The sequence below is a fragment of the Pleuronectes platessa genome, chromosome 15 (assembly GCF_947347685.1).
Source record: "Pleuronectes platessa chromosome 15, fPlePla1.1, whole genome shotgun sequence".
NCBI lineage: Eukaryota > Metazoa > Chordata > Actinopteri > Pleuronectiformes > Pleuronectidae > Pleuronectes > Pleuronectes platessa.
In genome coordinates, this window is record NC_070640.1 from 10,876,945 (window position 1) to 10,904,105 (window position 27,161).

Consider the following 27,161-nt stretch of genomic DNA (forward strand, 5'->3'; position numbering starts at 1 on the left):
CTATAATAAATTGTTTATATTTATATCTATTTAGGGCCCGAGCACTTTATTTATATTTATATAATTAGTAGTAGTGGTACTGTGTAATGATTAGATTTTCCAACAACGACTCCACACTTGTAGGGGGCGCTAAAGCACCAAGAGAACACCACGAAGAAGACCCCCCCCAACCCAGCTGACGACTTGCTGCTTCCTCAGTTACTTCCGTACACTACTATGAGGAGGACGAGCAGCACAGACCGCTGGTAATTATCAACTTCTGGACCAAACGTGAGTATGTATTCATTTATTTACTACTTATTAAAACAACCGTTTAATCCCGGATCCGTCGAAGAGCTGAGTTCCCCTCCTGCTTCGCTCCCGTCGTCTGTCGCGTCGCGCCAAAACCAAGAAGAACTTAAGTGAGGTGGTCTTTGTTTTAAACCATCGCGAAATGGTCAATGGCGAAGATAACGCTCCTTGATGAACCGGGTGATGGTCGATGTGGTCCTCAGCGGGCTGACACGGGACTGAAAGCGTGTTTGACCAAAGCTATCGTTGCTATTATGCTAGAAAGGCTAACGTAAAGGAGTCAGCCTCGTTACCCCATTAACAGACATTCACAGAGGGATGTTGTTCGGACAAACTGCCGTTAAAAAGTCATTCAGAAGACGATGACCGATAAACCAAGTTGCTGTTTAACTTCATTTAATCATGTGGAAGTATCCGGATAAGTTTCAGGTACATGGGATGTTATGTTGTCCTTCACCCCTCCCACTTCTTCGTCAACCATGAGCAATGGCTTATGATGAAACGAAACCTGTCTGAAACTGGTCTCATTAATGGACATCATATGAAGTGTGGCACTGGGGAATTACCATCAGGGCGTGTTGTGGTTATTAGGAGTAGGCCTGGGAGGAAACAAACAAAAGGTTCTATATATAACACATAATAGATTTTCCTCACATTTATAAAATGTCCTGCTGATTATCAAGTGTTTGTCATGCCGAGCCTATGAAGATCATTTAAAACCTCAGCCTCGGTAGCAAAGAATGGGTTTTAAACTCACAAGAAATAGCAATTTAACATTTATTGTGATAATTATCCATATCAACAGATATTTGTTATCTTTATCATTTGGGTCAATATCACCCAGTCCTAGGTATTGCGGGAGAAACAACACCAACCACACACCTCCCAAATATTGAGAAAAGATATGTGACATCACTCAACAAACAAGACACACGAGATACTATTTTCTTTGAAAACTGTAGCCAGATGCATCCCACGAGATTATGGGATCAGTGTTTGGAGAGAGCAACAATATGACATACTTTAGGATAATTTGAATGACACATGGAAGTGAGTTTAAAGTATCACGTTCAGTACATTAATAACACAGTTTACATGCTATGAGGTCACGCGGTTGCAATTTCTTTGAATCAAGCACAAAGTCAAACACTTTACTCAAGAATCTGCAGATGGACTCACAGTACAATCACCAGAAGGGCATGTACAAATGAGCAAAGAACAGAGGGAGATCTTTGTACTTATAACTAGTGATGTGTCCTCCCGTGTCGAGGCTTCGAAGCGTGTGTCGAGTAATCGAGGAGGATTTTTATGAAGCGCGTATCGAGGCTTGTGTCGATGACGTATGTGATGACGTTCGAAGCCTCGCGAGCCGGCCGAGCACGTCACTGATTCAGGAAAGGGTTCGCGGGTTTGGCGTGCGATTCAAAATAAAAGGGGCCGCGAAACGCAATTGATCCCCCCCCCCCCCCCACACTACTTGTCTTGGGACTTTATTGTGCGTTTGCTTGCAATATATTCTGAGTATTGGAGGGAGACAAGGAATTTATTTGCTAACTTGTACAAACTTGCGGTATCTTTTCTTTGTACCCCAACCTTATCTGTGCGCTGTGAAATGATCGTTTCTAAAGCAGGCGAAATTATTTCAAAAAAAATTAATCCGCCTGAAACCCAGCACTTTGAGAAGCTGTTGTTTTTAAATAAAAATAAATTAACTGTTATCCATTTTGTACGTGTACGTGTATTGGCATCACAAACATCATTAATTCGTTTATTCAATTCAAAGCTTCACACACCAAAGCCATGGTTTCAGTATAATTACATTACATTTAATGTCCACTTGATGGCGCAGTAGAGCAAATGAAGCACCATGAAGCTTCGGCCCATGAGCGAACCAATTGGATGGAAAGCTTCAAAGCTTCATGAAGCTTCATCTCGCCATCACTACTTATAACTCACAGCCCCCTCCCATTGAGTATGTAGATGTATTTATTAACCCTCCTGGTGTGTTGATCAGTGTAGGAGACATCATGCTTTCATGACCCCAAGAGGCAGATCCTAACCATATGCCGAGAGGGCGCAGTTAATGTGGTTTCCAACTGTGTGGTTGAGAGTGGAGATAGTCTTGGATGCCTTTGTGCTGTTTTCAAATATAAATCATGTCTCTGTGTAATAAGAAAACACACAGCCAGTTCAATTTCAATTAAACCATTGTGACGCACAGTTTGTCAAATTGGCTTATGGGATATTGCTGCTGTAAAGCTTGATAGCTGCATCTTAGCTTCTTATTGCCACACCATGATAATGCCCTCATAGGTCGCAAACTGCTTTGCACTGTTTTTGTTGTGTGATTTGTACTTCCATAAGAATATGGTGTTAACATGTATTATGGTTTAATTTTTTTGCAACTGATTAAAAAAAACACATACATGTAAATAATGTTTGACTTTGTGCTTGATTATTTATGTGACTTTACATTTTTTCTTACAGAATTGGAGAAAAATGTCCGATTCAGACTCTGATTCTGATTTTGTTCTATGGGACGATTCCAGACACCGAGCGATAGCGGTGAGTTATTAGCTAATAATCAAAATGAATACTTAGTCATCTTGCAGTTTTTTGTAGGTCATACAAAACTGTATTTTTCTCTTTTGTACATTCAGAGAAGTGATGGAGTCCTCAGTCCATCAGGTAAGGAACATTTATGTGCTAGTTTGTATTGTATACACTAGAGTATCAGATTACTTAATTGCATAAGTTGATAAATGTTGGTATTTGAGAACATTTTTGTTTTGCTGAAGTTAAATATTCATTTTTTATCAGACATGACAAGATTTCACTTCATAGCCCAGTAATCAGGTTTTACTTACCTTTTTATAATAAAAATATAAATGATTGCCAGGAAATTCCTTCATCTACTACCTTTAACTTATTGGTAAATAAAGGTATTTAAAAGTACTTAATCTTCTCTGGGATTTCTTTTGCTAGCTGTTACACAACATGTGGCATTGCTTTTAGAATCAAGGTTATAGCTTCTCTATGTGGCTCTCAGATGGGTGACACCAATTTTCTGTATCTTTTTAGAGTCTGATTTTGATCGATGGGACCTTTTACCTGCCCGTACCAAACAAGAAACTGGACAGCGGATGAAAATCTGTACCCTCTGGCTGCCCATTCTGCTGCAGCGTGAAGAATCCACCAATAATGTTTCCTGGGCTATACATATAGGCCTAATTGATGCTATGTACGTATAATTATGAATGTGATCTGGATACATTTTAGTTGCCAATCAATACAACCAAATGCTCAGTGATTAGACTATTGAATAATTGACATCGTCTCCTTATAGGGAAAGTGAAGATATAAGTTTGAAATGCCTGCACAGGATCGAAACAGTGGAAGCTATTCTCAGAGCCTTGGAGAAAGGAAGTGTAAGTACAATAGAAATGTAAGCAGAATATGAAATTGCAGTGCGGTTTTTTATGCTTTATCCCCAATTGTAAGCTTCAGGCTAAAGGAGGATTTTATATGGTGGATCTGTACTTATAGCAGATACTGTTTGTTGTGTTGGTGTTAGTAGAACATTTTCAGAAATTCAAGTTTTTAAAAATGTGTTGGAGAAAGTACATTTGTGATAGATTCTGCTGACCTGCAGGTATAGGTAGTTATAGACATTGTCATTTGTATTAACAGCAGAGACTTTGTTTTTGTTTTGAGATTTCAGTTTGTGTTTGCCATTTTGCTTAATACTTGGGTGAAACGTTTATATATACTGTGTCATCACCACATCAGTAAAGCTGAAACCCAACTTGCAGAACATTGTGTTTGAAACAGAGCACAGTATAGGTATAATATTACTGGTACACGTTATTTGAAATGGTATAAAACGCACACGTTAGTTTAGAGAAAAGGAGTAGATGGAAGTGTTGAAAAATGGCTATTAGTATTTTATGATTTTGGAACTTTTGCTTATGATATCATGACCTGTTCTCTGTTTCAGTTGAAAAGGAACCAAACAAAGCACATTTTCTGGATAAGCAACATGTTTAACATGGTAAGTTTGTAATAAGGCATAGTCTATATTGAATATGTGAGGGGTTATCAGCTAATATGTGTTAAGGTTCTTCCAACAGTGGCAGAGGCATGGCTTCTAGCTTATAAAGTTAATGATGATGTTGATCACCTTTCATGAACATTATTCAGCTCAAAGGGCTTTAATCCAATTTCTGAGTGTATAAAAGCATTTAAAGATACAAGTAGGAGATGTTGCACATTCAATCTATATTATTCTCTGTTTACACTTTGTTTCCATATGATTTGGCTGAGTGGAAACGTTTATGATACCAAAAAGGATAGAGCTAAGTACAGAACCTTGTGGAACACCAAAGGGAATAATTAAGTTGAATGTAGAAAACGTCTTATTGGTGCTTCGCAAGAAATGTCCAATGTTCTCAATCTAAAAATAATATTTTTCGCAAAAATAATGAAAATACTTTTACCTCTGTTTGGCATTTTTATTTTTTTGAATTTATAGAAACAGAGTTACCCAGATGTTTTGGACGATGCGTTAGACTGGTTGGAGCGAACAGGCGAACCGGCTATTCGCAGACGTGTCCTGGAGTTCGGCCACCCACGCACATGCTACATGGCCCTGTGCAATATCTTCACTGAGTGTAAGTCAATCACGCTACAGAACACACAGACTTTTCTGCTACAAAGCAGCTCTGACATCATAACCACAAGACATTTCTAGTAAAAACCCATGTATTATAAAGCCTTCAAAAAGTTCTAGGAGCAGGTTTTCAGACTATTTTTCAATGGTGAACTAACACACTCTTCTTTGCTTTCGTTCAGATGCCAACTATATTCAGGCCATGTGTACTAACCTTGAGAGGACAATGAAGTCACTAATGGCTCAACCGCCTGACCATTTGGTTGAGGTAAGACAATGCAATGAATTACAGACTGTAATATACATATTTTTGCTATAATATGTTAAGAACAATAATTAATAGTATCTGTATGTAGTTTGAAAATGAAAATATGGAGTATCAATGGTCATTTTGTCGGGTTATTCTCTGCAGATCACCATTAGCCATTGTACAAACACAGATACTCTGCATGTCCATATAGACGCATTAAACGTGTGCTGGCCAGCTTTTTCAAAAGCATAACAAATAGGAAGGCCCACACAACAGATTGGCTCCAGAGTGACATACTCAGCACTTGTAAGTAAGCCATAGCCATAGTTGGTGTTTTTTTTTTAAGTGACAATCCCAAACCAAAGGAAGATTATTTGATAGTCAGAATTGATGGGGGTAGATTTTCTGTCAGTTAATTGATTGACTAATGATTGCAATTGAAACAGATCTATTGGGTTCGATAGGACCTCTCCAAAAACTATTGTTGCATTTTGAATTTGGATGGATGAGTAATTTCGGTCTTCCCTCCAGTTATGGATCAAATAAGAAAAGGCCGCCGTAAACGTTACCAAGCCTAAACATTTGTCTGTTTTGCTTTTTCAGAGAAGCGAAGCAATGAAGCGGAAAGGAAACGAGAACTATAAGAAAAGTCAGTATGAAGATGCTGCGCAGTTTTACTCCAAAGCCATCAAATATTAGTAAGTATCATTTTCATAGGTTGGTACAATGAGTCTTTATCCCAGATCTTGATTCTGGTCTAAATATGTTTGGTAGCGTAGGAATTTTTATGTTATTGGTTATACATGTACAATAACACTGTAAAATATAACGACCATGCAATGATCCCTGTATAGCTGAATTTTGTTGACATTTTGTTTATTCAATGTATTTTATTATAAGAATAGAAACAAAGCTCTCCATATAATACAAATTATCTGTGACGGAAATGACAGAAGGGCTGACTGATACTGTCAACATATTTTTTTTAATTAATATTCACTTTAAAATGAGTCACTGCGGGATTTTTTTGATTTTATAATTGTTATAAATGGCAAATTTCTGTCCTTTTTAAAAAACTGGTATGTATTTCTTCTCCATCCAGCCCCGATAACCACATCATTTATGGAAACAGAGCCCAATGCTATATCCGGTGTAAGAAGTACCTGTAAGTACCACTCACTTTGGAGCACCATTCGTTTGTGGAATTTTCATTCCAGAAGATGAAGGCAAAATAACTTTAGTATCATATTTCTGCCTACATCACAATGCTCTATATTTACATGCATTTATTGCATGTGTACATGCACAAGACCAGAGAAAAATGCAACTATTCTTATATACTATACTTATTCTTGTAAGTAAAGCTGACCGTTTTTAATTACTGTTTGGCCGGAACTATGGCTTGATTTTAATGGTCGTGGTCATCAAAATGTTTTAACCCGCACATGAAATTTGGATTTTTACAGAAAGGCAGTTGGAGATGGAAAACGTGCTACACTGATAGATCCTCTCTGGGCAAAGGTATTGATCTCTTATTATCCAGCTACAGTGAAACAGAGACTGATCCAACATTTATTGCACATAAAGTATTGTTGTCCTAAGTTAAGCAGCAGTGTTCGGCAATTTTTTTTGCACAAGGAGCGACGTAAATTCAGTGTCGTTGACTACAGATCATCTAGTCCTTGGATCTGTGTAATACTCATTTAAAATTATATTTATAACATTAGAAAGAGAACAATTCAAGCCTCAAGATGACTCAATTAACTTCATCAGATTCTCTGTATACAATATACAAAAACTAATTTATTCTTAACAATAAAGGATTAATAATCACTAATTCAGCGTTTCCGACTGGGTTAATTAAATCTACAGCTATAACAGGGTGCACAAAAGTCACTCTCACTGCCAACAGTTTTTAATTTGTATTAATTTATTTCACAATTTCAATATGAAACTGCGACAGGACAAATGAGAATATGTTGGGTCGCTACAGTCTAAATAATTAAAGTAAAAGACTCCTAACTGAAACTCTACAATAGGGTCTATTTGCTGCTGATTCATGTTTCGAGCATGATTTATGTGCTCGAAATGTAAACTGTTCTCTATGTTACTTGACTCCACATGTTCTTCATTGCTGAGCTTAGATTAGAATAAGAAGTTGATGCATGTGTTTTTCTTACAGGGTCACTACCGCTACTGTGACGCTTTGTTCTCAATGGGAGAATTCAAACGAGCTATTGAAGCCAACTGCTCGGCCCAGAGTCTGTGTAAGGATGACCATGAAGGAATCAAAGAGTTAGAACAACAACAACTCAAATTTACCCAAGCAATAAAAGACCTCAAAGGTATATTCCCTGCATGTATGTGGCCAGAAGCACCCAAATTCACGTATCTATCTGATCAGCATGTAAATTAATAAAATAGATTTGTAAAGGGGGATATAGATGAGCAAGAAATCCATGTGTAGTACACTGTTTATTTTATAGATTTACAAAGGTGCCCGTTTTTCTCAGCTTAACACAACTCAAAAGTCTAACAGGAAAATTACAGGTGGGGGAAAATTCGAAAAAAGGGGGAAAAATATTTTAGGTTATTGCATGTTATTGTCATGGAGAGCAGAATAACTAGTTTGTTGCTCAATACTGAAACCCTGTTTTGTTTGCTTCGTTTTAAGGTGGACGCCCAAAGATTAAGACCAAAAGGTGTGTGTGTGCTCCCTAATACACAATTTACTGCAAACATGATTAATAAACCATGACAAACAAATGGAAGCTCCTTTTATGTTTTGTTGACTTTTCTACAGACCGGACAGCCCAAACGAAGCAGAAGCAGCAGCAAAATGTGTGAAGCTTGGAATGGCAAAAAGCATATCTGTACAGACCAAGGTCAGTGACTCTTTATTTCTAATTCAACAGGTAGCAGCCATATTTGACCCAATAAAGACAACATTTATATTAAATGTGTTTAATCATCTTTGCCATTCTATAAAAGTGAGGTAATCTCATCATGATGATTGGTCGAACATGTGTATTGTGCTTTGTATGGTAGAGTGGATATCCTTATTTTTCCAATTGACCCAAGTCTCCTTTGAAATGAGTATCTTAGAATGAACCTTCCTGAACCTGTAGACATATAATCCACGTTAGATGTAGTTCATTGTCACTAAAAAACTTTTGTGTTGACAGGTCTCCGAGGTTAAAATGGACAAACCACCAGGTGAGCTTTACACTGCGTTATACTTGTCATGTCTCACTTTTTATATACACATATGATTTAGTTTTCTTATGCATATATTATCTCATGTTTTCATTTGTGGAGTTTTTTTTGCAATAAGTTTAACGGTAATATATGCAAATTATGTTTGGTTATGTGTTTAAAACTAATTTTCAAAAAGGGTAACATTAAAGTTAACTTAAATTGATGTTCCAGAAATTTTTTACATATTTGTTAGTGCTATTTTTTCCGCAACATCCATATGTTATGAAAATCTCCCTTGGTTTTGAGTAAAGATTTACAGGTCATTTTTGATCTGGTCATTATTGAATGACCGCAAGTCCCCTTTTCAACCCTTTTTAACTGTACATTTTGTGAAACAGCAAAAGCCAGTTCCGATCCGTATAACCTGGTCCCTGGTTTTCTTTTAATATTTTCATAGCAGAAACAATCAACCGATATCCAATGATGATAAGATGATAGACAATATAATTTTCCTAAATGCAGGGCCACGCTTATCTTGTAGTACCTAATAGAGTCTTTACAAATGTAGGGTTTGCGTTAAATGTGCCCTGCCGGGATGATGACCTTCAGCTAGCTGTTATCCATTGTTTACTTGTATTAGTGACTTCTGTGTTAGTTGGTACCCTGTGCTTCAATAGATGCTCCTGCTTAAGACCCTTAGGTGACCTGAATCCTCTTCCATCACAGGTTTATCATTTCACTAGATTGCTCTCAGAGTAACAGTCAAACACATCATGTTCTCTTCCCAGGGAAAAAAACAGAGATTGCACAGAAGAAGGGCGCTACTGAAGACCCTAAACCTGCAAAAAAGTGAGTGAAAGCACAATGCTAAAGTCAGTGCTTGTATAAAATATGTCCCTGCTTTAAGATCTCCACTGTGATCATAAAAGGAACCACTATTTTCTGGCCAATGTTTAAAATGCGCCTCTGCAGAACATGTTGAGCGAAGAAAACTGAAGGTGTTGACATTCGTGGATTTTACTACATAAAAAAATAAATGCGATTATGAAATTATTTTAGTATCTGTAGGTAAAACCTAATTCTTTGTTCGTATTTGACTTGAATTTGTTGTCATTCTACTGCCTTTGTTCATTGTGTAGTACACCTTAAGTAATAGCAGCCTGGTAACAGTAACTACAACTAGAACAGTCTGCTTCATTGATAAGATCACACAGTCAAGTCTAACCAAGGCTAGCAGCGATGTATTAACAGGACTGAACAGTACGAACATGAAGTTTTCTACTGTTGCTTTTAACCACACAAAGAAACTGCCATTTAAATCATTTTGTGGAGGACGGTGTGGAGTACAGGTTGGATGTTTCGCTGATTGACAATTCTGTGCTTCCAGTGAGATTTCTTCAAACAGTGGACAAATGAATGTGGGGGAAAAAGTGGAGTCAGGCACTACAGGAAAGAAGAAATCAAAGAGCAAACATAATCCGCCTGCAGCTGAGGTAAGCTTGGAACACAAACTAGAAGGGCACTCAGAGTGTGCATACCTCCACCATGGCTTAACTCTACCCCATTGAAATCACATTTATATTCATTAGTCACAAACACTCAGTATTAGTCCCCTAAACTTGTTTGATTGTTTTCATCAAGTTCCCAGAATTTGTCTCTGAGAAATCAAGGAATTCTCCCTATTTTAAAGAAAGTGGGGGAATCTTGGATTCAGATCCATACAAAGGTTTCATGGGTTATTTCCTGGCCTATACCACATCCTTCCAAGTTTTGCAGTAATCTGTCCAGTAATTTTTGCATTATCCTACTAATTGACAAACTATTAACACTGATGAAACATAAATACCTTGGCGAAGGTAATTATTCATGTTCCCATCTATCATGAATCAGAAGGGGTGTTTAGTCTTATAAATAGAAGTGCAGCGCAGCATAAAATCTTTTGGAGCATTGACTCACCGTGGTTTCTGTCTCTCACATGCCTTTTAACATGAATGCAGCCAAAGCTTGGTTGTTTATTGCGTTGTTAGCTTCCATTTAACAGCATCACGTAGCTTTTAAAATCATAATGATTGTAACTTTTACGTTGTAACTGTATAACAATTGAACGATGTGACCAACCTGCCATGATATGTGTGCTCTCTTTAGATCCAGAAATTGCCAGCGAGTAAAGCAACTGTGTGTAAAGAGTTGAAGTCTTTGGTGGAGGATGCCCACACCGCTCTCGCCGACCTCCGCAACCGCAATGCAGAACAGGCCTTCAGCCAGGCACTGGCCATACTGGAAACTAACACACCTAAGGTAATCCTACAACTGATATGCAACCCAGTGCAGAGGGTGGAGCACTTCTTGCTGTTGCACAACTTATGAGCCAAATTTCCAAAATTACAAGAGCAAATTCAGAGAACCATGTGCAAATGACAAGATAATTCTTACAGTTTGCTGACAAATGTGAAAATGAATGTCAGCCTTCACTGGGCTGGAGATCTTTGTGCCGTGGATCTGGTTGGTCCACAACATCACTGTTTTATATCCAGCACGGGACCTTCAATACTATAATTTACAAGCCAAACATGTCTCAGATATTGTGAAAAACATGACTGGAATCAATTTTGGCTGTGAACGATATGCCAATAAAGCCTTGTTTTTCTTTTACTTTCTCAGGAACTTGGACTTTCCACATTGGATGTACTGTTGCTGCTGTATGGCCGCACATCTGCCCTGACAGAAATCGGTCAGCCTGAGGTAACTGATAGTTTGACTTTGATAGTTAGACATGAATAGCAGCAGCACACTGCTTCGCCATATATACTGCACTGATGCTAGAGGGTTTTGGTACATTGATGTTGTAGAGCTGGCCCTACCTCATTTGTGTTTGTTGTCCATTTAACACTTTAAAACAGCAGCAGTAAAACGATTAGTTTGATTAGTACTGTGTGTATGTGGCTGTTTTATGTTATATTGCTGCACAGCAAATTTTCCTAGAAGAATAATTAACTTAACATCAATTATGTATGTAATGTTTTGTTGCTAGACGAATATAGTTGAATTGAATCTTTCAGGGGGAAAACATTTGGCTGAAACCAAGATATAAACTCTGTATTCATGATTATAGGTTTCTGGGATTTCCATTTGCTTTTTTGTCGCCAGTATCATCTTAGCATCTTAATTATATATAATATAAAAATTATAGCAATATGGGAATATCCTGTGCTACCTCATAACATGTGTGGTTGCTTTGTGAAACACAGGAACTCACAGAAGCACAAAAACTGATGGAGAAGATGAAGTCATTTGAGGAGCGGACGTTTCAGTGTCTGGTTTTCTATGCCACTGGGAGGGTGTATCTCAAAGAGAACAGGTACAGACATCTCTAGTCATAATAGTCTACTGTTACTGTTTACACACGTTGCGGTTTCTAACTGTAAAACATATGCATCTCTTCAGGTTTTCAGTTGCTCTGAATCAGTTCTCAGATTCTTTGCAGATGGTGAAGAATCAAATAACCCCTGGTAAACTCACCTGGCCCCTAACTAAAGAGATTGTCAAAGAGACACAAACAGACTATTTCAAGGTAAGTTATTGTAGGTTTGTGTTTATTTCTGACTTGAAAATAGTGTTTGAATATAAACCACATTAAATGCCGTTAAGAGTAGTGCTGCTCAGCCTTTACAAAAGTTCTGACAAATCCTTTGTTCCATGTCTTGTCACAACATTAATCATTAAAAAAACGATCATTTGAGTCAAGTCCTCGTTACTTTATTTCCAGTTCGAGATCAGAAGCAGGACACAATACAAGTTGAATCTGATTTTCCCGTCAAAAACTTGTCTTCTCTGTTGATCAGTGTCAAAAAATTTGGTTCAAATAAGTTTTTATGGAAACAATAATGAATATCACTGTCTCATCACATAAATTACTAAATGTACTTCATGTTTTGCATTACACTTCTGATTTTTGCTCTTGGTTTAAATGTTCATATGTTCTCTTTGTAGGGAATTCTGGATAGATTTATAGAGCAGTGCAAATTCCCTCCTGTACCTGATGCTGTATGTCGACTTGAGCAATGCCGAGGCTCTTTGAAACCTGAAATCTACCTGACTGACCCAGATTTTAAGGTACACAGCAGTGAAACACAGCCACATGGTGTTTTTTAATTCAAACATTTAAAAGAGGGATGTTTTTTAACTGTAAGCTTCTTTACCCAAAGGGCTTCATTCAGTTATGTTGCTGTCAGAGCTGTACTGTTGAATACCACATCAACTGTTGGAAGACCCTAAAGACATCAACCTTCTCTGAAAAGAATGAGAAGGTAAATTGAGATTTCACCACATCTCCATGTGTAATTTTACATGTGCACAGATACAGGTATCTGTTAACTCCTGCTGTTTATATTTATGTTGCAGGATTTCTTGCAAGAAGTATGTTTGACTCCAGACTGTTTCGGCCAAATCTGTAGTATTAAAATCATTGGACCAACAGGCCTGTTGAAATGCAAGGTAAGAGTTCTCTGCAGGTGAGATGAACGTGTGGAGCCACTGTGCTCGTGAACCACAGGATTGGTGTTGACATGATTTGTTTCTCTTTTAAGTTTGAAGCTGACATCCTCAAAACACAGACTCCTAAGAAGCCAAAAGTGACCCAGAAGTGTACAAGGTGAGTCTGCAGTCAAACATCATTGTTGTCATGATCTCATAGCAATAAGCATCATAAGGAGCATTGACTGCTAGGGGATCTTTTTGCCCTGGGCTTTCAGTCCACAGGATTTTCTAAACTTTTAATTGGTTGAAATGCTGCGCCTGGTCACTCTCAATTACAGTCATATGTCTGACCCATTAATGGGCCTTTCTACCTTAAACCAGTATTGGTTTTTCAACTACCGCCTTTCTCTCTGTTTTTATGTTTAGTCTGAAGAAGTCAAAACCAAAGGTTGAGCACCGGCCCAAGAGGAGGCAGCTTGAGCTGTCATTTGAAGAGAAACCGCCAATCAGCAATGAGATCCTTCAGCAGAACGACGACACTGAAACTCACAGTGAACAGAAAGGTACTGGAGTTTATCTGTCACTACTCTGAAGGCACTTATTCTGGAGACGTGAGCTCACGTTCAGGAGTACTGAAGTCGCTTTATTCTCCTCGGCTGATTTTTTTTTTTTTTTTTTTTGTTCACAATATGTTGTGAAGATATATATATATTTTTTAATGTCGTGTTTGCTTGTTGTTTTCAGCCTGGTTGTTGTACAGGGATCGGGTTCTACTGCAGATTAGCCAGAACATGGAGTTGCTTAGAGAGGTGAATAGCCTCCAGGGCTCAGCCCTGATGATCGGCCTGAAGCCCTGGCTGGAGCTGGACTCGAGGAGGGGGAACCAGCTCGCTGAGAGGATGCTTAACATGCAGCAGGAGCCTTTGGAGACGTTTTGTCAGGCTGTTGAGCTTCTGCTGGAGAGGAAGAATCGGGTGTGGGCTCGTGTCATGATCGAAATGCTCAGTAGCTCTCTGGATGTAAATCATGAACTCAACGACTGGGCATTTCAGCTCAACAATGCAGGTAAGCATTTGCCATGTTTTTTGTAGATATGACCTAATGTTTTGTATCACACGTCTAATATGTATGAGGTGGAAGTAGTCAGGGGTTGAGTCTCATTATATGGACTTGATTATGGATATTAGTATATATAGATTTTTGAGTGCCCCTTTAAATATCAACATTTTATAACTAGGTCATGAAAAGAGCATTTGCAAAAGAGGTTCTGCATTCAGAAGTTGTGTAAGACATAGTGAACCTTAACATAAGTTCCAAATTCTTGTTTGTCTCTTCAGGCCTGAACGCTGCCAGATCCTTCATCCAGCTCAACGCAGAACACTTGGAGCAGCTGGACCTCGCTCTTCTGCTCACCTTTGGCCCATTACAGGAGATGATTATAGCCAAGCTCGGTACAAGGCCGGAGCTTTTTTCAAGTGTTGGCTTGACTGTGACTGAATACCTAAAACAGGCCTCACCACAGAACATGAGACTCTTTATCTGGACTTTGGAGGAGCACAGGGAGGAGTACCTGACCTGCCACACTATACTGGATGACTATTTTGATATGGGTATGAATATTTAACTTGATTTGAAAACATGGTTATTTTCTGCCCTGACTTCATGATTCATCTTTCAATTGTTTGTATTACAGATGGACATTTTTCGGTCTTAAAAAAGTCTGATGAAAATCAAAATGTAAGTCTTTAGAAACCTTGTAAAATTTTGTTCTGACTCAAACTAAATGTAATGGAATACTTTTGGGGAAATTGGCTTATTTGGTTTAAAACTTTTTTTACTTGTTAAATTGATATAGCACTTCTATTGCTCACAAATTACAACATTGTCTTCATTTTTAGAATTCTCCTGTCAAGACTAAAGGTCGAGGTCGGAAAAAGAAACCGAGAGAGACAAAGGTCAGAAATTTAAGAGGTAGTTGTTGCTTGAAGAAGGCACATTTTGTTTACATGTAGCATCACTGACCACTGTGTGTTCTCTTCTCTCTCAGGGTGTTATTTTTTTGTCTGGCATGAGAAGCGTAACTACAAGAGAGGAGTTTGAGCAAGACTTATTTGAAGATGACTCTTTGTAAGTTTCGTCCTCTTCACAGACACAGCCTGTGTTGTAACTGTCATTTTAACTTTAAAAAACATAGAGCTTTGTGTCAACAGATCATTCCTTAGCCCGGCTGATCCATTTAGTGTACCCAGTCACCTCCGAGACGAAGTGGCAGATTTTGAGAACCATTACAACGGCATCGCACACAGAAGTCACTATAAAAACATTTTGGACAACAACCCTGACCCAACAAAAGAGCGTTTGTACGAGTAAGTGTGAGCCTCAGTTCCATAGATGCATACCTCATCTTTTATGGTAGGTTCACAGTTAACGCAGAACAATTTGGTTGAGCCAAGATTACATGGAGAGTCAAATCAAATACACAAAAGTGAACATTTCCATCGGTGTAAATGCAGTGTTAGTGTTCATTTAAAAAAAAATTTTAACGAAGCAGCAGAAAAACAAAAACAAGAGGGAGCAGGGAAAAAAAAGAGGAAGAAAGCATTCCTCAGGACAAAACGGACAATAGTTCTGGTGCTAGCCAGATGTTACTCTTCAACTTCCTCAACACAAATTTAAAATAGATGCAACAGTTGTGACGTGAATCTTTATAACATGTTTTTAAATGTTTTAAAAATCAGAGGCATAACCAATAATTATTGGAATACATTTTATTAAATATGTATTTAAGCCTGAGCAAAGACTGGTAAAAGTTCGCTGTTGCTGGTTGTCATACTAATGCAATACTCTCTCTGGCTGACTTATAATATCTTTAGAGAATATCTTAATAAATATATACATTATAATATACAGCAGGTTGATATTTCTTGCTTTCAGTGAAAAGTCTTTACACTCAATCGTCAAACTGCCTTTTATACTTTGTTTCCGGTCTTGTCTTCTCATTCGGATTCTCTCTTTGCTGCTGCAGCTACTTTGCCCAGATCTTGGAGGAGCACGGTCCGCTGACGGCTGAGGACACCCTGCTGGTCGGCGAACTGAAATATTTCCCCCCCGTGGCTCAGCAAAAGATCCAAGAAGCGGGCAGCTTCGAGTCCTTCCTCCTGGAGTCTCTTCGCTTCATAAAAATGGGGAGATGTATCGGCCTGGCTAAGCATGCTGTTAGCTTGCAGCAGGCAGGGCATGGAGCCATCCTGGATGACCTGGACAGCATAGTGGATCCTGACACAAACGATGAATCTTCTGATTTGCATGAATCTGTTTTCCCAAGATATAGGGGCAATTTTTCATCTGCACAGACTCAAGTCCATCCTATCCTCCCAAATCCTTATACATCTTCTTTCAAGTCAGCTTATGAAGTTGTGCCGTATGACGGCAGCTTTTACCACTGGAGTAACAGGGACAGTCCACAGCCATCCCCCAACTTGTTCTTAAATGGCACAAGTAAAGTGGATCATCTCAGTGATTCTGATGTTGGCGTTTTGGATATTGATCCCTATCTGGGTGGAGTGGCTTCTTGGACAAGTGTGGAAAACCTTTTGAGCAAACACCAAGCAGTTCAGGTTAATGTCAACCTTTTATCAGATGTTTGAATAAAGCAAGATGAAACACCTGAATGCTGAATTGTTAGTAAGTTGAAATTGCTTCTCTTTTTTTCTCCTGTTAGACTTGTCCAGAGACCATGAGCAGTGTCGCAGTCAATACAGAGTTTCACGTGCGTTTTGAGAGCTGCGAGGTGAGTCAAGCAGCTTCATGCTACCCAAATGTCGGTCTGACTGATTTGTCAGTTTGAAGTTGACCTTTCTGACCCTTTTCACTTTTCCAGGGCGACATCAACAAAAAGGAGAAGAGCAACAAGAGGTTGGAGAAGCAGATCAAGGAAATGGGGAATGGCAGAGTAGACCAAAAGCACAAAGACGACATCACCGCCCTTGAGGAAGATGTACGGAAGATCACTGCCAATATACAAGTAGGTTCATAACCAGTTACTATAGGTACAATGCACAGTAGATGAAACTGAATGGCTGATGATGTAATACATTTTTTTTTTCTTGTCAAGGTGACCAATAGGGAGCTGACACTGCTCCAGCAGAGGCTGGAAGAGGAGGTGAGAAAGGACCAGAAAGAGAAGAAGGCCAACCAGGAAGTACTGAAGTCCCTCAAGCTGGAGACAGAAGAGTTGGTGGAGGAACAGGGAAGGTAAGACTGAGGGCGATGAGCGTCCATCCCCTGGTTTGTTTTTATATTAGTTTCCTGTGTCTGTTTATTCAAGCATCTCAGCCGACAGCAAGAACATAGATCAAATAACCTCTTGTATATTTTAACATATGTGACTCACAAGTGTTTGTACAGAAACTCTTCACAATTTAATTTGGAATAAAGGTACAGTTGTATATGTTGTGCAGCATCATCATCACATTCCCATTTTTGACATTTAGCACAAGAACTATGTAAACTAGATTGCCAGTGTAGGGCATACAGTCACACCAATTTGAGTTTGGACATATATAAACTGTTGATTCTTGACTGAATCTGCGTAATCTCAGTCACATGTGGTAGTTCCAAGTTTCTAGCTCTATCTAAAATAAATCCCACCTTCATATGAGGCAACATTTAATTACATTAGACCCTAAGTTCCTGCCAAACTATACTGGATGCACCAAATTGCACACACTCATAGATTTCAGTCCCCTAAATAAGAAATATTTTTTTCTTCAAGACCCATTAATGGGAAATCGGTGAAACGTCATTATAAAAGGCCAGATCTCACGTCATCCTAGATGAAACACAGCATTATATTATTATTTTTTAAACATTGATTGTTCCCAGTTGTATAGTGTCTCAACATCATGCTCTTCATCAGCTACAGTTTCAGCAGATCTCTACACACAGGAGGAAATAAATCAGATGGTGATTGATCTATAATTAATATTTGTATCGATGTTTTATCTGTGTGATCTTTTTCTTCATGTGCAGTCTGGCCCGAAGCATCCGAGAAAAGAACGCCTGCTGTGTCGCAAAGTTGAGAGATTTCCTAGAGCTTGGGTAAGTGATGAGAGAGTCGATGGTGAAGCGCAGGTTGAAATCCCGCCGGGTTTTCTTTTGTTCACTTCTTTCTCTTTGTCTCTGCAGAAATCAGTCAGCAGCAAAGAAGTTGAGTCTGGAGGATGAGATCAAGCGCCGCAAAGCTTCGATTGCCTTGGCAACTAAGAGGTCTCACACAGCTCAGGTAGGTCCTGCAGCTCGACCCTGAAAAGGCTCAATTAACAATTGTTCTTAGTTGGTCAGTCGTTTAAAATGTTCCTTCTTTCTATACTGGCATTAAAACGCTCCTCAGAAATTCAAGCATCACTGCACACACTCATAAATATTGTTTTCAATCAAAATCCCTGAATTATTCCTTTGGAAAACAGTGAAAGTGTTGATAAAGACCTTATCTAAAAAAATTTAAGAAAGTGAGCACATCTTTCCACGAAGTTTCGTGAGAATTTGTTATTTTAAATATAATCTTGCTTACAAAAAAAAACAAGGGTGACAACATAATAATATCATTATTTGGGGTCATCACTCTTTGCCTTTAAAAGCTCCACTTCTCCTGGATATTTCTTTATTACTCTGGTTGTTTGTTTAAGTTGTTGTCCTGCTGCAGTATCAATCTTTGACCAATCAGATGCCTCCCCTCGTGGTTTTGAGACAAACACTTATTTTTTTGAAGCAGCCCTTTAACTGCTTGATTTGCTCTGGCAGTTGTTGGCAGTGGAGAGCAGCCGGGAGCAGGGTATGTGCAGCCTCTACAAAGAGCGGGCAGATGCCAAGGCTTTCCTCACCAAACTGGATGAAGCAGCTCAGAAGTAAGGGGGGGTGAAATCACAGCTGTGCTAACAGTTTGGACTGGTTTTACCTTTTATGTGTCATGTCCTTTTATCTTTCCAGATTCCCAAACCACAACCTGGAATGGAATAGAGACACCTGGAAAACCAATGTCAAAGAAATTGAAAAGAAAATCTCCATTGCTGAGGTAAATTAATATCACTCAAAAAAAGGAATCAAGGTGGCAGCTTAAATCAGAGGCTCCAACACCACTGCGGTTTAATTTTGGCACATATTTGGAACTTTTCGAAATTCCTTCAAGAGAAATTCTGAGCCCTCAAACCCCCAAAATGTTGCTAATACGTCTCAACAATAATTGAATGCAAGGGGTAAAGGGTTGAAGCACTTTTTTTTTTAAAGACCTGTCTCTGTGTGGTTCACAGGCTCAGTACCAGGAGCAGGTTGATCAAGTGAAGAGTGGGAGACGAGTCCGTGAGTTAGTCCTCAGCAACATAGACAACCCATCTGAAACTCCAGCAAAACCAGTAAGACTTTCATTTCTCTATTTTATATGAAACTCTTCTTTAAAATTGGTGATAAATAAAAATAAATTAATGAAAGTATTAAACAGTAAAGTACAGTATAAAAGTATGAAAATGTAAAATCCTTCCTATGTGATGTTCAGCCCTCTGGAGCAACCAGCTCCCCCCCGCTCGTCCAGCAGCCCCCAGCTCCGGCAGCAGCTGAGGCTCCAGCCGCTCCGCCTCCAACGCAGCACAAACCTTCCACGTGGACGCAGGAGCCTCCACCCACCATGTTTGACAAAGCCATCGGGGCCCTTTCCAACATTTTCCCTGACTACACAAGGTAATACACTGACGCCATGTTTGACGCACTTTAGCCTGCGTGCATGTTAACTCTGCTGCAACTATCATACAAACATACAACTGCCTCCTTGGGAGTTCTACAAAAACAGAGGTTCAGTGAAGTTACAGTTTTCATTATACTCTGCTAACATTAACAGAGTGTAATGACAAAAAGTAAATATGAGCTTTCGCCAATAAGTAAGAAATTAGAGTCCAGAAATGCTCATGTGTCTCAGGTCAAAATGTTCTTCAGAAAGCAATTCAATGTTTATTTTTTAACTCTAACTTGCTCTACTCAGTTTTCAACTTTAGTATAATTCTTAAAAAGCAAACCCTAAGTGATCCTTATCAAGATTTATATTTAAAAAAATACTTTTCATTATGTCATGTTTGGAAGCCGATTATTGCTCTCAAATGTCCTAAAAACATCCAATGTTGGTTTTGTTAATATGATCTGTGTTTGTGTTCAGGGCCGAGTTGATGAGGTTTGTTAAGGAGCTGCGTTCCTCCAGCGGTGGAAGCCTGAGCAACATGGAGCTGCAGGATTTGGTCGGCGGAGCGACTCAGCTGATCCTGGATCATCAGGTAGGCCTTGTTTTTAAATACTTTCACCTCTGTAAATATTTGGACACTTCCTGTATAAGTTTTTATAGAAAAACTACACGCGTGTCAATTCGACAGTAGTAGGGTTTGGTAGTGATCGTCCAGTCACTTGTCATCTGTAAATAACTATGTTACATTTTTGTCTGTTTAATAAGGATCTTTATTCAGTGAGATGCAACAATGGAGAACCTGGGAGACCAGGCATTCCCCCTTATGTTGTCCCATCTCCCGTCTGGCAGTCGGGTGGATTCCAGAGATCCACAAATACTAATGCAGTAAGTCCAAAATCAGTAACAATTACCCAACAATAAGCCTTTCCTATTACAATTCATCACAGCCCCAGCTCATTAATGTCACATTTGCTTAAGAGAGCACAGTGATATTTAACCCCAAAAATAGAATGTATCAAGAGTGGGATTATTTTTCTAAAGAAAGATGTAATTTCCGATTTCAAACTAGATTTTTTTTTTTAATCGACTTATAAAAAAGAGGAAGTGAATATAACTAAAGTCATAATAAGTAAATAAGTGTTATTTAAGTAGTGATTAATAAAATTGTCTCAAATTAGCAGTTCTCTTCATTCTGAAGAAGAATCAAAACAAGTTTGTTTTGAAGTAAACGTAAAAATGACAGTGGTTGCCATGCTAACAGGCTAACATAGCAGGTATAATGTTAACTATATTCTCCATATTAGTTCAGCAAATGTTTGCATGCTATACATAAAATACAGCTGAGGCTGATGGAAATGTAAGTGAGTACAAATAACTTTACACCTGATGGTGGCGCTAGAAGAAAACTCGGCAGATGAGAAAACCAGAATGTGAGCACCAGATTTTGCAACAATCGTCTCTCCCTCCTCAACAGATCAATGTGGAGGATCCCTGCATCATCTGTCACGATGACATGAGTCCCGACAGCGTGTGCGTGCTGGGCTGCAGACACAGCTTTCATAAAGATGTGAGTGAGAAAACGTTCTGGTGTTAGAATGTGAGCAGCTGAGGAGGACTTTATTAACCTCCCTCCAGTTATTAGTTAAGTTTGAGCCGAGTGAAACAAGAAGTCAGAGAAAACTCATCACTACCTGAAGATGACCTGTTCATGTTTCTTCAGGAAATTAATAAATACCAAACAAAAATAGTATTGTTAAGGGGTTTTATTTTTTGCTGACATAAAGCTGAAGTGCGGGGGGAATAAAGACAGAAGTAAAGGTCATTCAAAATAATCTTCCGTCAGCTTTTCTTTATAAATCAGATCTTTCATGATGTCAACCTGCAGAGCAAAGAACATAAACTAACGATGTCAAACGAGTCTGTAAAGTCACAAGAGTAAAAACTTCATGTAGAGAAACAACCAGGACTCATTCTAGTACCAGGTGTGAACAGACCAACTTAGCACTGACCTCTTGTGATCAGGTGGGATGTTATTACAAGGGTTAAACAGGGCCATGGATGATAACTGGCTGTATAGGCCAAAGCAGGGACAGGCTGAGAGTGAAAACACTCTGCTCACTGATCTGAGCTCTGTTTGCATTTGTCGAAAATAAAATCTTCGTCTCGTCAAGCTTATTCATTTTACCAGGCTTATCTACTAAGTATTTAAATACATTATGCACTTAATCCAGTTTTATATTTAAGGCAATACTACTGTGGGCCATATTAGTGCTTACTGCAGAATTGGAATATGTATCTGATGTGAAAGAATCATTAAAAATCAAATTAAACTCATTGAAAACAAACCATTTCTGGAATGTGTAACTGAGCACATGTATGATACAAAAACACAACTGTAGTGGTCAGCAGCTCCAGAGCAGAGCTTTTTCAAACAAGTCCTTTAGCCCAGAGTCTGAATGTAAACAAAGAAAAGAGATCCAGAACAAAAGAGTTGGGATAATGGATCCTGTGTGTGGAAGGTGAATTCTGCTGGTGTTAATATTGGTCTTTTGTCCCGTCTGTGTCCAGTGCATCAAGTCGTGGCTGAAGGAGCAGAGCACGTGTCCGACCTGCAGGACCCACGCTCTGCTGCCGGACGATTTCCCCGCGCTGCTGGGCCGCAGACGCCCGGCTCCGTAACATCGAGCCACTTCTACACTTCCTGAAAGTCTGCTTTTATGTTCAAGCTTTTATTTGACTTTTTATTCATTCAAATCTAAACACGCCTTTTAGAAGCTTTTTTTATATCATTAAAAAGCAATGTGTAGAGAAACACCAGTTTCTACTTTAGCATAATAAAACTGTCTTGTGTTCGATCTCGTCTTCCTCGTTTGTTCATCTGACATTTCAAATGTGAAAATCAAGTTTTTTTTTTTACGCTGTTTTCTTTTAGGAACAAATCTTGGAAGTGGTCAAATGTCTTAACAAAGTTTTAACTTCACTGATCATCATTGTCTTCCATGAATGTGATGTTTTTTACATTTGTTTATTTTTTAATCACACTCCTAGATTTGATCTCACTTATGGTCATACATATATATTTTTATGAAAGAAAGCTCTGAATTCATCAGTAGAGCCACTCCTACTTAGCGTTACTTCTTTCCCCAGCTGTAGAGGAGCTGTTACATTATGTAAGAAACAAGTTCAGAGTTCCAATAAAAAAAATCTCCTAGGTCACAACATTGTCGTCTGTCCTGTTTGCTTGAATGGAGAGTGGCAGCAGCAGAGTTCCAGGGTTGGTTCAGACTCTGCACAGCTTCAGGGGGAAGTTCTCCGTGATCAGATGCTCGTTGTGTAACACAATGACGACGTTCACTTCAAACTCTAAACGACAGAAACAAACAGTTCATCAGAAAAGTATTATCTGAAAGTATATTTAGGCTCTTTAAATATAGATTATTTTTTAGTTTTGTATGAGAAGGTGACAAATTGCCCTTTTACAATCGTGCTTGGCAGCTGCTCTTATCTAACTCATCTAGAATAAATATCAGTAAATAGGATCAGACCTCAAACTATGAATTTAAAAAAGAATACAGAATCATAAAGTACTTGAAGCAGAGTGGGAGGCTTTACTGACCGACTTTGAAGTTGGTGGTCTCCAGCGTGGGGCAGGTGAACAGTCTGGGAAACACCATGTAGATGGGAATAGAGAGGCCGTGGCACACGTCACCTTCAGCGATCTGGATGTTCTGGATCTCTGTGGCATCTCTGGCGTAGCCTTCAGCACAACCTGAGCAGAGCAGACATTAAGAGAAAAACTAAAACCTTTCCTCCCCCTTTTAAAAAAAGGGAATTTCATCATCAACTCACCACAGGTCTCTACTCGTACGAGTTGCAGCTCAATACTCTTGATGGGAACGTCTGAGTTCTCCACCACCACCTCTCCAGTCAGCGGCTGGCTGACCACACAGTTGGTGGCGTCTAAATGGCCTCGGATTAGAAACTTCGGCAGTGAACTCCTCTGAGGACAGATGGGAAGCTCATTCTCTCAGCTTTGAATCAAACAAAGTGAAGCAATACAAATGTTGTAAGAAGCAACGGGGGGGGTTCTCACCTCTCTGATGTTATCTAACGTGTCTGGAGTGATGGTGAAGTTTACTGGGTTAGGGGCAGCTTTAGCTTTCATTGGCTGAAAATCCAAAAGGAAAAGATGAATTCAACATGACTAACATCTCATCTGAATTTAAACATTAAAAAAAAATTATTAAGACGATTCCAAGACTGAATCAAAGGATCAAAAGGTCATGTGATGCATAGTGTCCCGAACATGTGGTGTTTGTGTCAAACCAAAAGGTAAAGGTGGGATTTAAACAAGGCATGAGTATTCTCATTGTAAAGATGGTAAGTTAAATCTACAGAAATCTCAATGACATCAGACAAAGAGTGAGACAACTATCCAAATAATCTGATTTTCTTTACTGCATTTAAATCCTGGGATAGTCCGTGTGTGAACGTTGATCACAGCTTTAAATCTGAAGCTCCAAACCGAACGGAGAAAACAAACTGTCACATGACTCTAAACTGTCTTATTTGCACTAAGGCAGTTTCAGTCCCACTCACCTGACAGTGAACGATGAACTCACAGTTCCTGCTCAGGTCTTTGGCCAGCAGGGAGCGCTTCATGTCACAGCGGAGGGTGTACTGAGGAGAAGAAACACACAAACACAAAAACGACAGTTCACACAGAAGAACTTGATCTGGAACACAACATTAACTTAGAATAAGAAACCAGACTGAATGTTTTCTCGCACCACTGAGAATCTTGGGACTCTACTGGAGTGAAAGGCTTCTGATGATGAATTCGATTTTTACCCGATTTTTATCCTCCAAAAGCTGTATTTACATGTTATGTTGTCAGTGTGTTACAGACAATTAAGTATTCCTCTACAATAGTGGAGCAGCTTTAGTCCTAAAGCTTCATGAGTCCTCTTTACTTCTAACATTCACAATAAAAGGGACAAAAGGCTCTGAGGATTTCCAGGGTTTACAGCAGCTAATTGGAGATGAAATGTATAATTTAAAACATCCACAGAATGCTACCAGGATTTTGTGCATAACATTTTATGGTGTGATGATGAAATACACCTGAAAAATGTTGAACCTGACTGATATGGATTATTGGGGCCGATACCCATACCAATATGAGAGAGGGAAAAACTTCCGATGCCAATACATCGGCTAATATATTTTATATATATATTTTAACAGTATTTTATAAGTTAGCAATGCTTCCTGAGATGTTATGGATTGAAGCTTGACATTTTACAGTTTATAACAACTTCATTATGTATAGTTGTAAATATAAAACAATATATAGAATTTAATTTAAGAAAATGTCTTAACATAAAATATAAACATAACTAGGGCTACGTTGTAGCACTAATGGGCCCGAGCCCTGCACTAATATTAATATATGGAGCTGTTCAGGTCAGGATTGTGATCGTAGGTCCAGAGGGTGACCTGGACTTCACCTCGAGGTGTGTTGAGCATGTATCGTACCTGAATGTTGACAAAGACACCGTGGTAGGTCTCGTACAGAACTTTGTTGCCCTTTGTGAGCAGAGGAAACTCAAAGGGGATCTCAGTCTTCCCGCCTGGGATCTTTCCTGCCTTGGCCACTTCGATGTTACTGCTGATCAGCTGGATGGGCTGCGACAAGTGACAGGAAGGTCGGATTAATATCAGCATTGGTTAATTATCTACATTTTATCTGTTGTAGTAAAATTAGAAAGACTAACGGATTAACTGCTTCGGCGCTCCTAAGTATCGATTCGGTCTATTCTGCATTAATGCTGATGAACATCTGTGAGGAGCTTGAGGTTTTTAAACTCCCAAGAGACACATCTGTTACGGACCCCGGGCGTCCTCAGGGTGACTCCTCGTACTTCACCTTGACAGAGTTGTAGAAAGCCTCGAAGACGCCGACACTCTTGGAGCTGAGCTGCAGGTTCACCAGTCCCTCCATGTTCAGAGAGATGCCGTGGTGCTGCAGCGGCTCCTTACACACCAACACGATGACACCGGCCACCGCTTCCTGGACACACACACACACACACACACACACACACACACACACACACACACACACACACACACACACACACACACACACACACAGAGCTCAGGTCCTGAATCCTGCTGTAAGAGCTCTGAACAGTTTCACAGTCATGATTTATACTCCAACACTATATTCCTCTAAACTGATGTATCCCTTCTCCACGTCTCATGCATAGAATATAAAACTAGAGATATAAACAATATCAAATAAAGATAAGCACAGGTAGTGATGGTGACAGTCTGGCAGCCTAGTGATTGATGCTTTTTATCACTCTCATGTCTGCGAGGCCACTGAATGTGCTCCTGTGCCTGGTGTGTGTCTCAGCACTTCTATCTGAACCGTACATTCACACACATACACTAACACTGTGGGTGCGTCATCTCATCAGAGGAGAAGAAAATCTTAATTCAAGAGTAACGGAGAGTCCCCCCCCCCCGAGAGAAACAGGAAGCTGGCTGCGTCCGCATCAGCTGTTGGTCATGTGCTACTTAGTTACTTAGTTAGTTAATTAAAGAACAACATCTTCTAGTAACATTTAAAAGCCAGATTTAAATGGTCGAGCTAATGTTAGAGGTAGCAGCAGTTAGCATTAGCTCGCTGTGTTTACGTACTTACCCCTTCATGATAAACTTTGTTCGCTCTCTTCAGTCGTATATCCAACGTGACGCTCATGTCTGACGCTCAAACCTCACATAGACATACAAAATACAGGTTCCGGTTGATTTTAAATATGAACACAACAAGCTACAAAGCGTTAAATGTGGTTTTTACACATCAGAGTCTGGTTTGTTTGTAGCCGGAAGCATTATCAACACCATTTCCGTTCAAAGACCTTCAGAACAAAAGAGGCATAATTTTTTCATTGAAAACGCTTCCGGCTCCGGTCCATCAAAGTAAAAGCGTAATTACAACCAGTTTAAACCAACTAAGGGCAGAAAAAGCCAAACGTTACGAGCTGGAAACCACATCATTTACATTAAGTAGGTTTTTTCATAAAACCCACAAAAATCGCATTCATCTATTCACGTCCGTGCTTATAGTTTTAGTTTTGTGTTTCCAAGTGTCTGATGGTTTGACCTCCACCCTAATACAGTGGGGCTGATCGATTTTAACCTGAATTCAAAACATGAACTGAGGTCAAAACATGTGCTGTGTTCAAAACTTTAAAGGTTCAGTGTGCAGGATTTAGAGACATCTCACCCTAAGCTAATTCTTACACACTGGACCTTTATATAAAGTCTTGTTAAACATTCACCAGTGAGTGATCCAAACATCTCACTAGAACTTCACAGGCCGTTTTGCAAATAATTCTTTAGAGGTTCAGTGAGCAAGATTTAGGTGAAGGGGATCTATTGGCAGAGATTGAATATAAAACAATCCTTGTGATGTTTTCACCAGTATGTTTCATCTAAATTGTACAAATTGGGGTTTTCTTTACTCTAGAATCGGCCCTTTA

The 27,161-nt window shown here is 39.2% G+C and overlaps 2 protein-coding genes across 2 annotated transcripts; one reads left to right on the forward strand and one right to left on the reverse strand.

Moving 5' to 3' along the window:
* The first annotated feature begins 136 nt into the window (after positions 1–136).
* ttc3 (tetratricopeptide repeat domain 3) lies at positions 137–22,827 on the forward strand. Its single transcript, XM_053440991.1, has 46 exons — positions 137–270; positions 2,779–2,856; positions 2,952–2,979; positions 3,373–3,532; positions 3,638–3,719; positions 4,289–4,342; positions 4,823–4,961; positions 5,143–5,228; positions 5,814–5,908; positions 6,313–6,375; positions 6,677–6,731; positions 7,393–7,555; positions 7,885–7,912; positions 8,014–8,095; positions 8,396–8,426; positions 9,197–9,257; positions 9,796–9,901; positions 10,554–10,706; positions 11,070–11,150; positions 11,657–11,766; positions 11,853–11,979; positions 12,399–12,521; positions 12,614–12,715; positions 12,810–12,902; positions 12,995–13,059; positions 13,311–13,447; positions 13,629–13,949; positions 14,222–14,494; positions 14,578–14,621; positions 14,783–14,839; positions 14,932–15,011; positions 15,095–15,250; positions 15,910–16,501; positions 16,606–16,674; positions 16,765–16,908; positions 16,999–17,138; positions 17,916–17,984; positions 18,072–18,168; positions 18,687–18,790; positions 18,873–18,957; positions 19,193–19,294; positions 19,435–19,616; positions 20,086–20,200; positions 20,374–20,493; positions 21,083–21,175; positions 22,177–22,827. Exons 2-46 carry the CDS (start codon positions 2,791–2,793, stop codon positions 22,285–22,287), a joined length of 5,244 nt encoding a protein of 1,747 aa, XP_053296966.1. The 5' UTR covers positions 137–270; positions 2,779–2,790; the 3' UTR covers positions 22,288–22,827.
* vps26c (VPS26 endosomal protein sorting factor C) lies at positions 21,357–26,533 on the reverse strand. Its single transcript, XM_053440992.1, has 8 exons — positions 26,321–26,533; positions 25,538–25,681; positions 25,147–25,296; positions 24,208–24,288; positions 23,702–23,776; positions 23,458–23,608; positions 23,225–23,377; positions 21,357–22,971 (listed from the first exon to the last, which is right to left on the reverse strand). Exons 1-8 carry the CDS (start codon positions 26,375–26,377, stop codon positions 22,889–22,891), a joined length of 894 nt encoding a protein of 297 aa, XP_053296967.1. The 5' UTR covers positions 26,378–26,533; the 3' UTR covers positions 21,357–22,888.
* Positions 26,534–27,161: the final 628 nt, after the last annotated feature.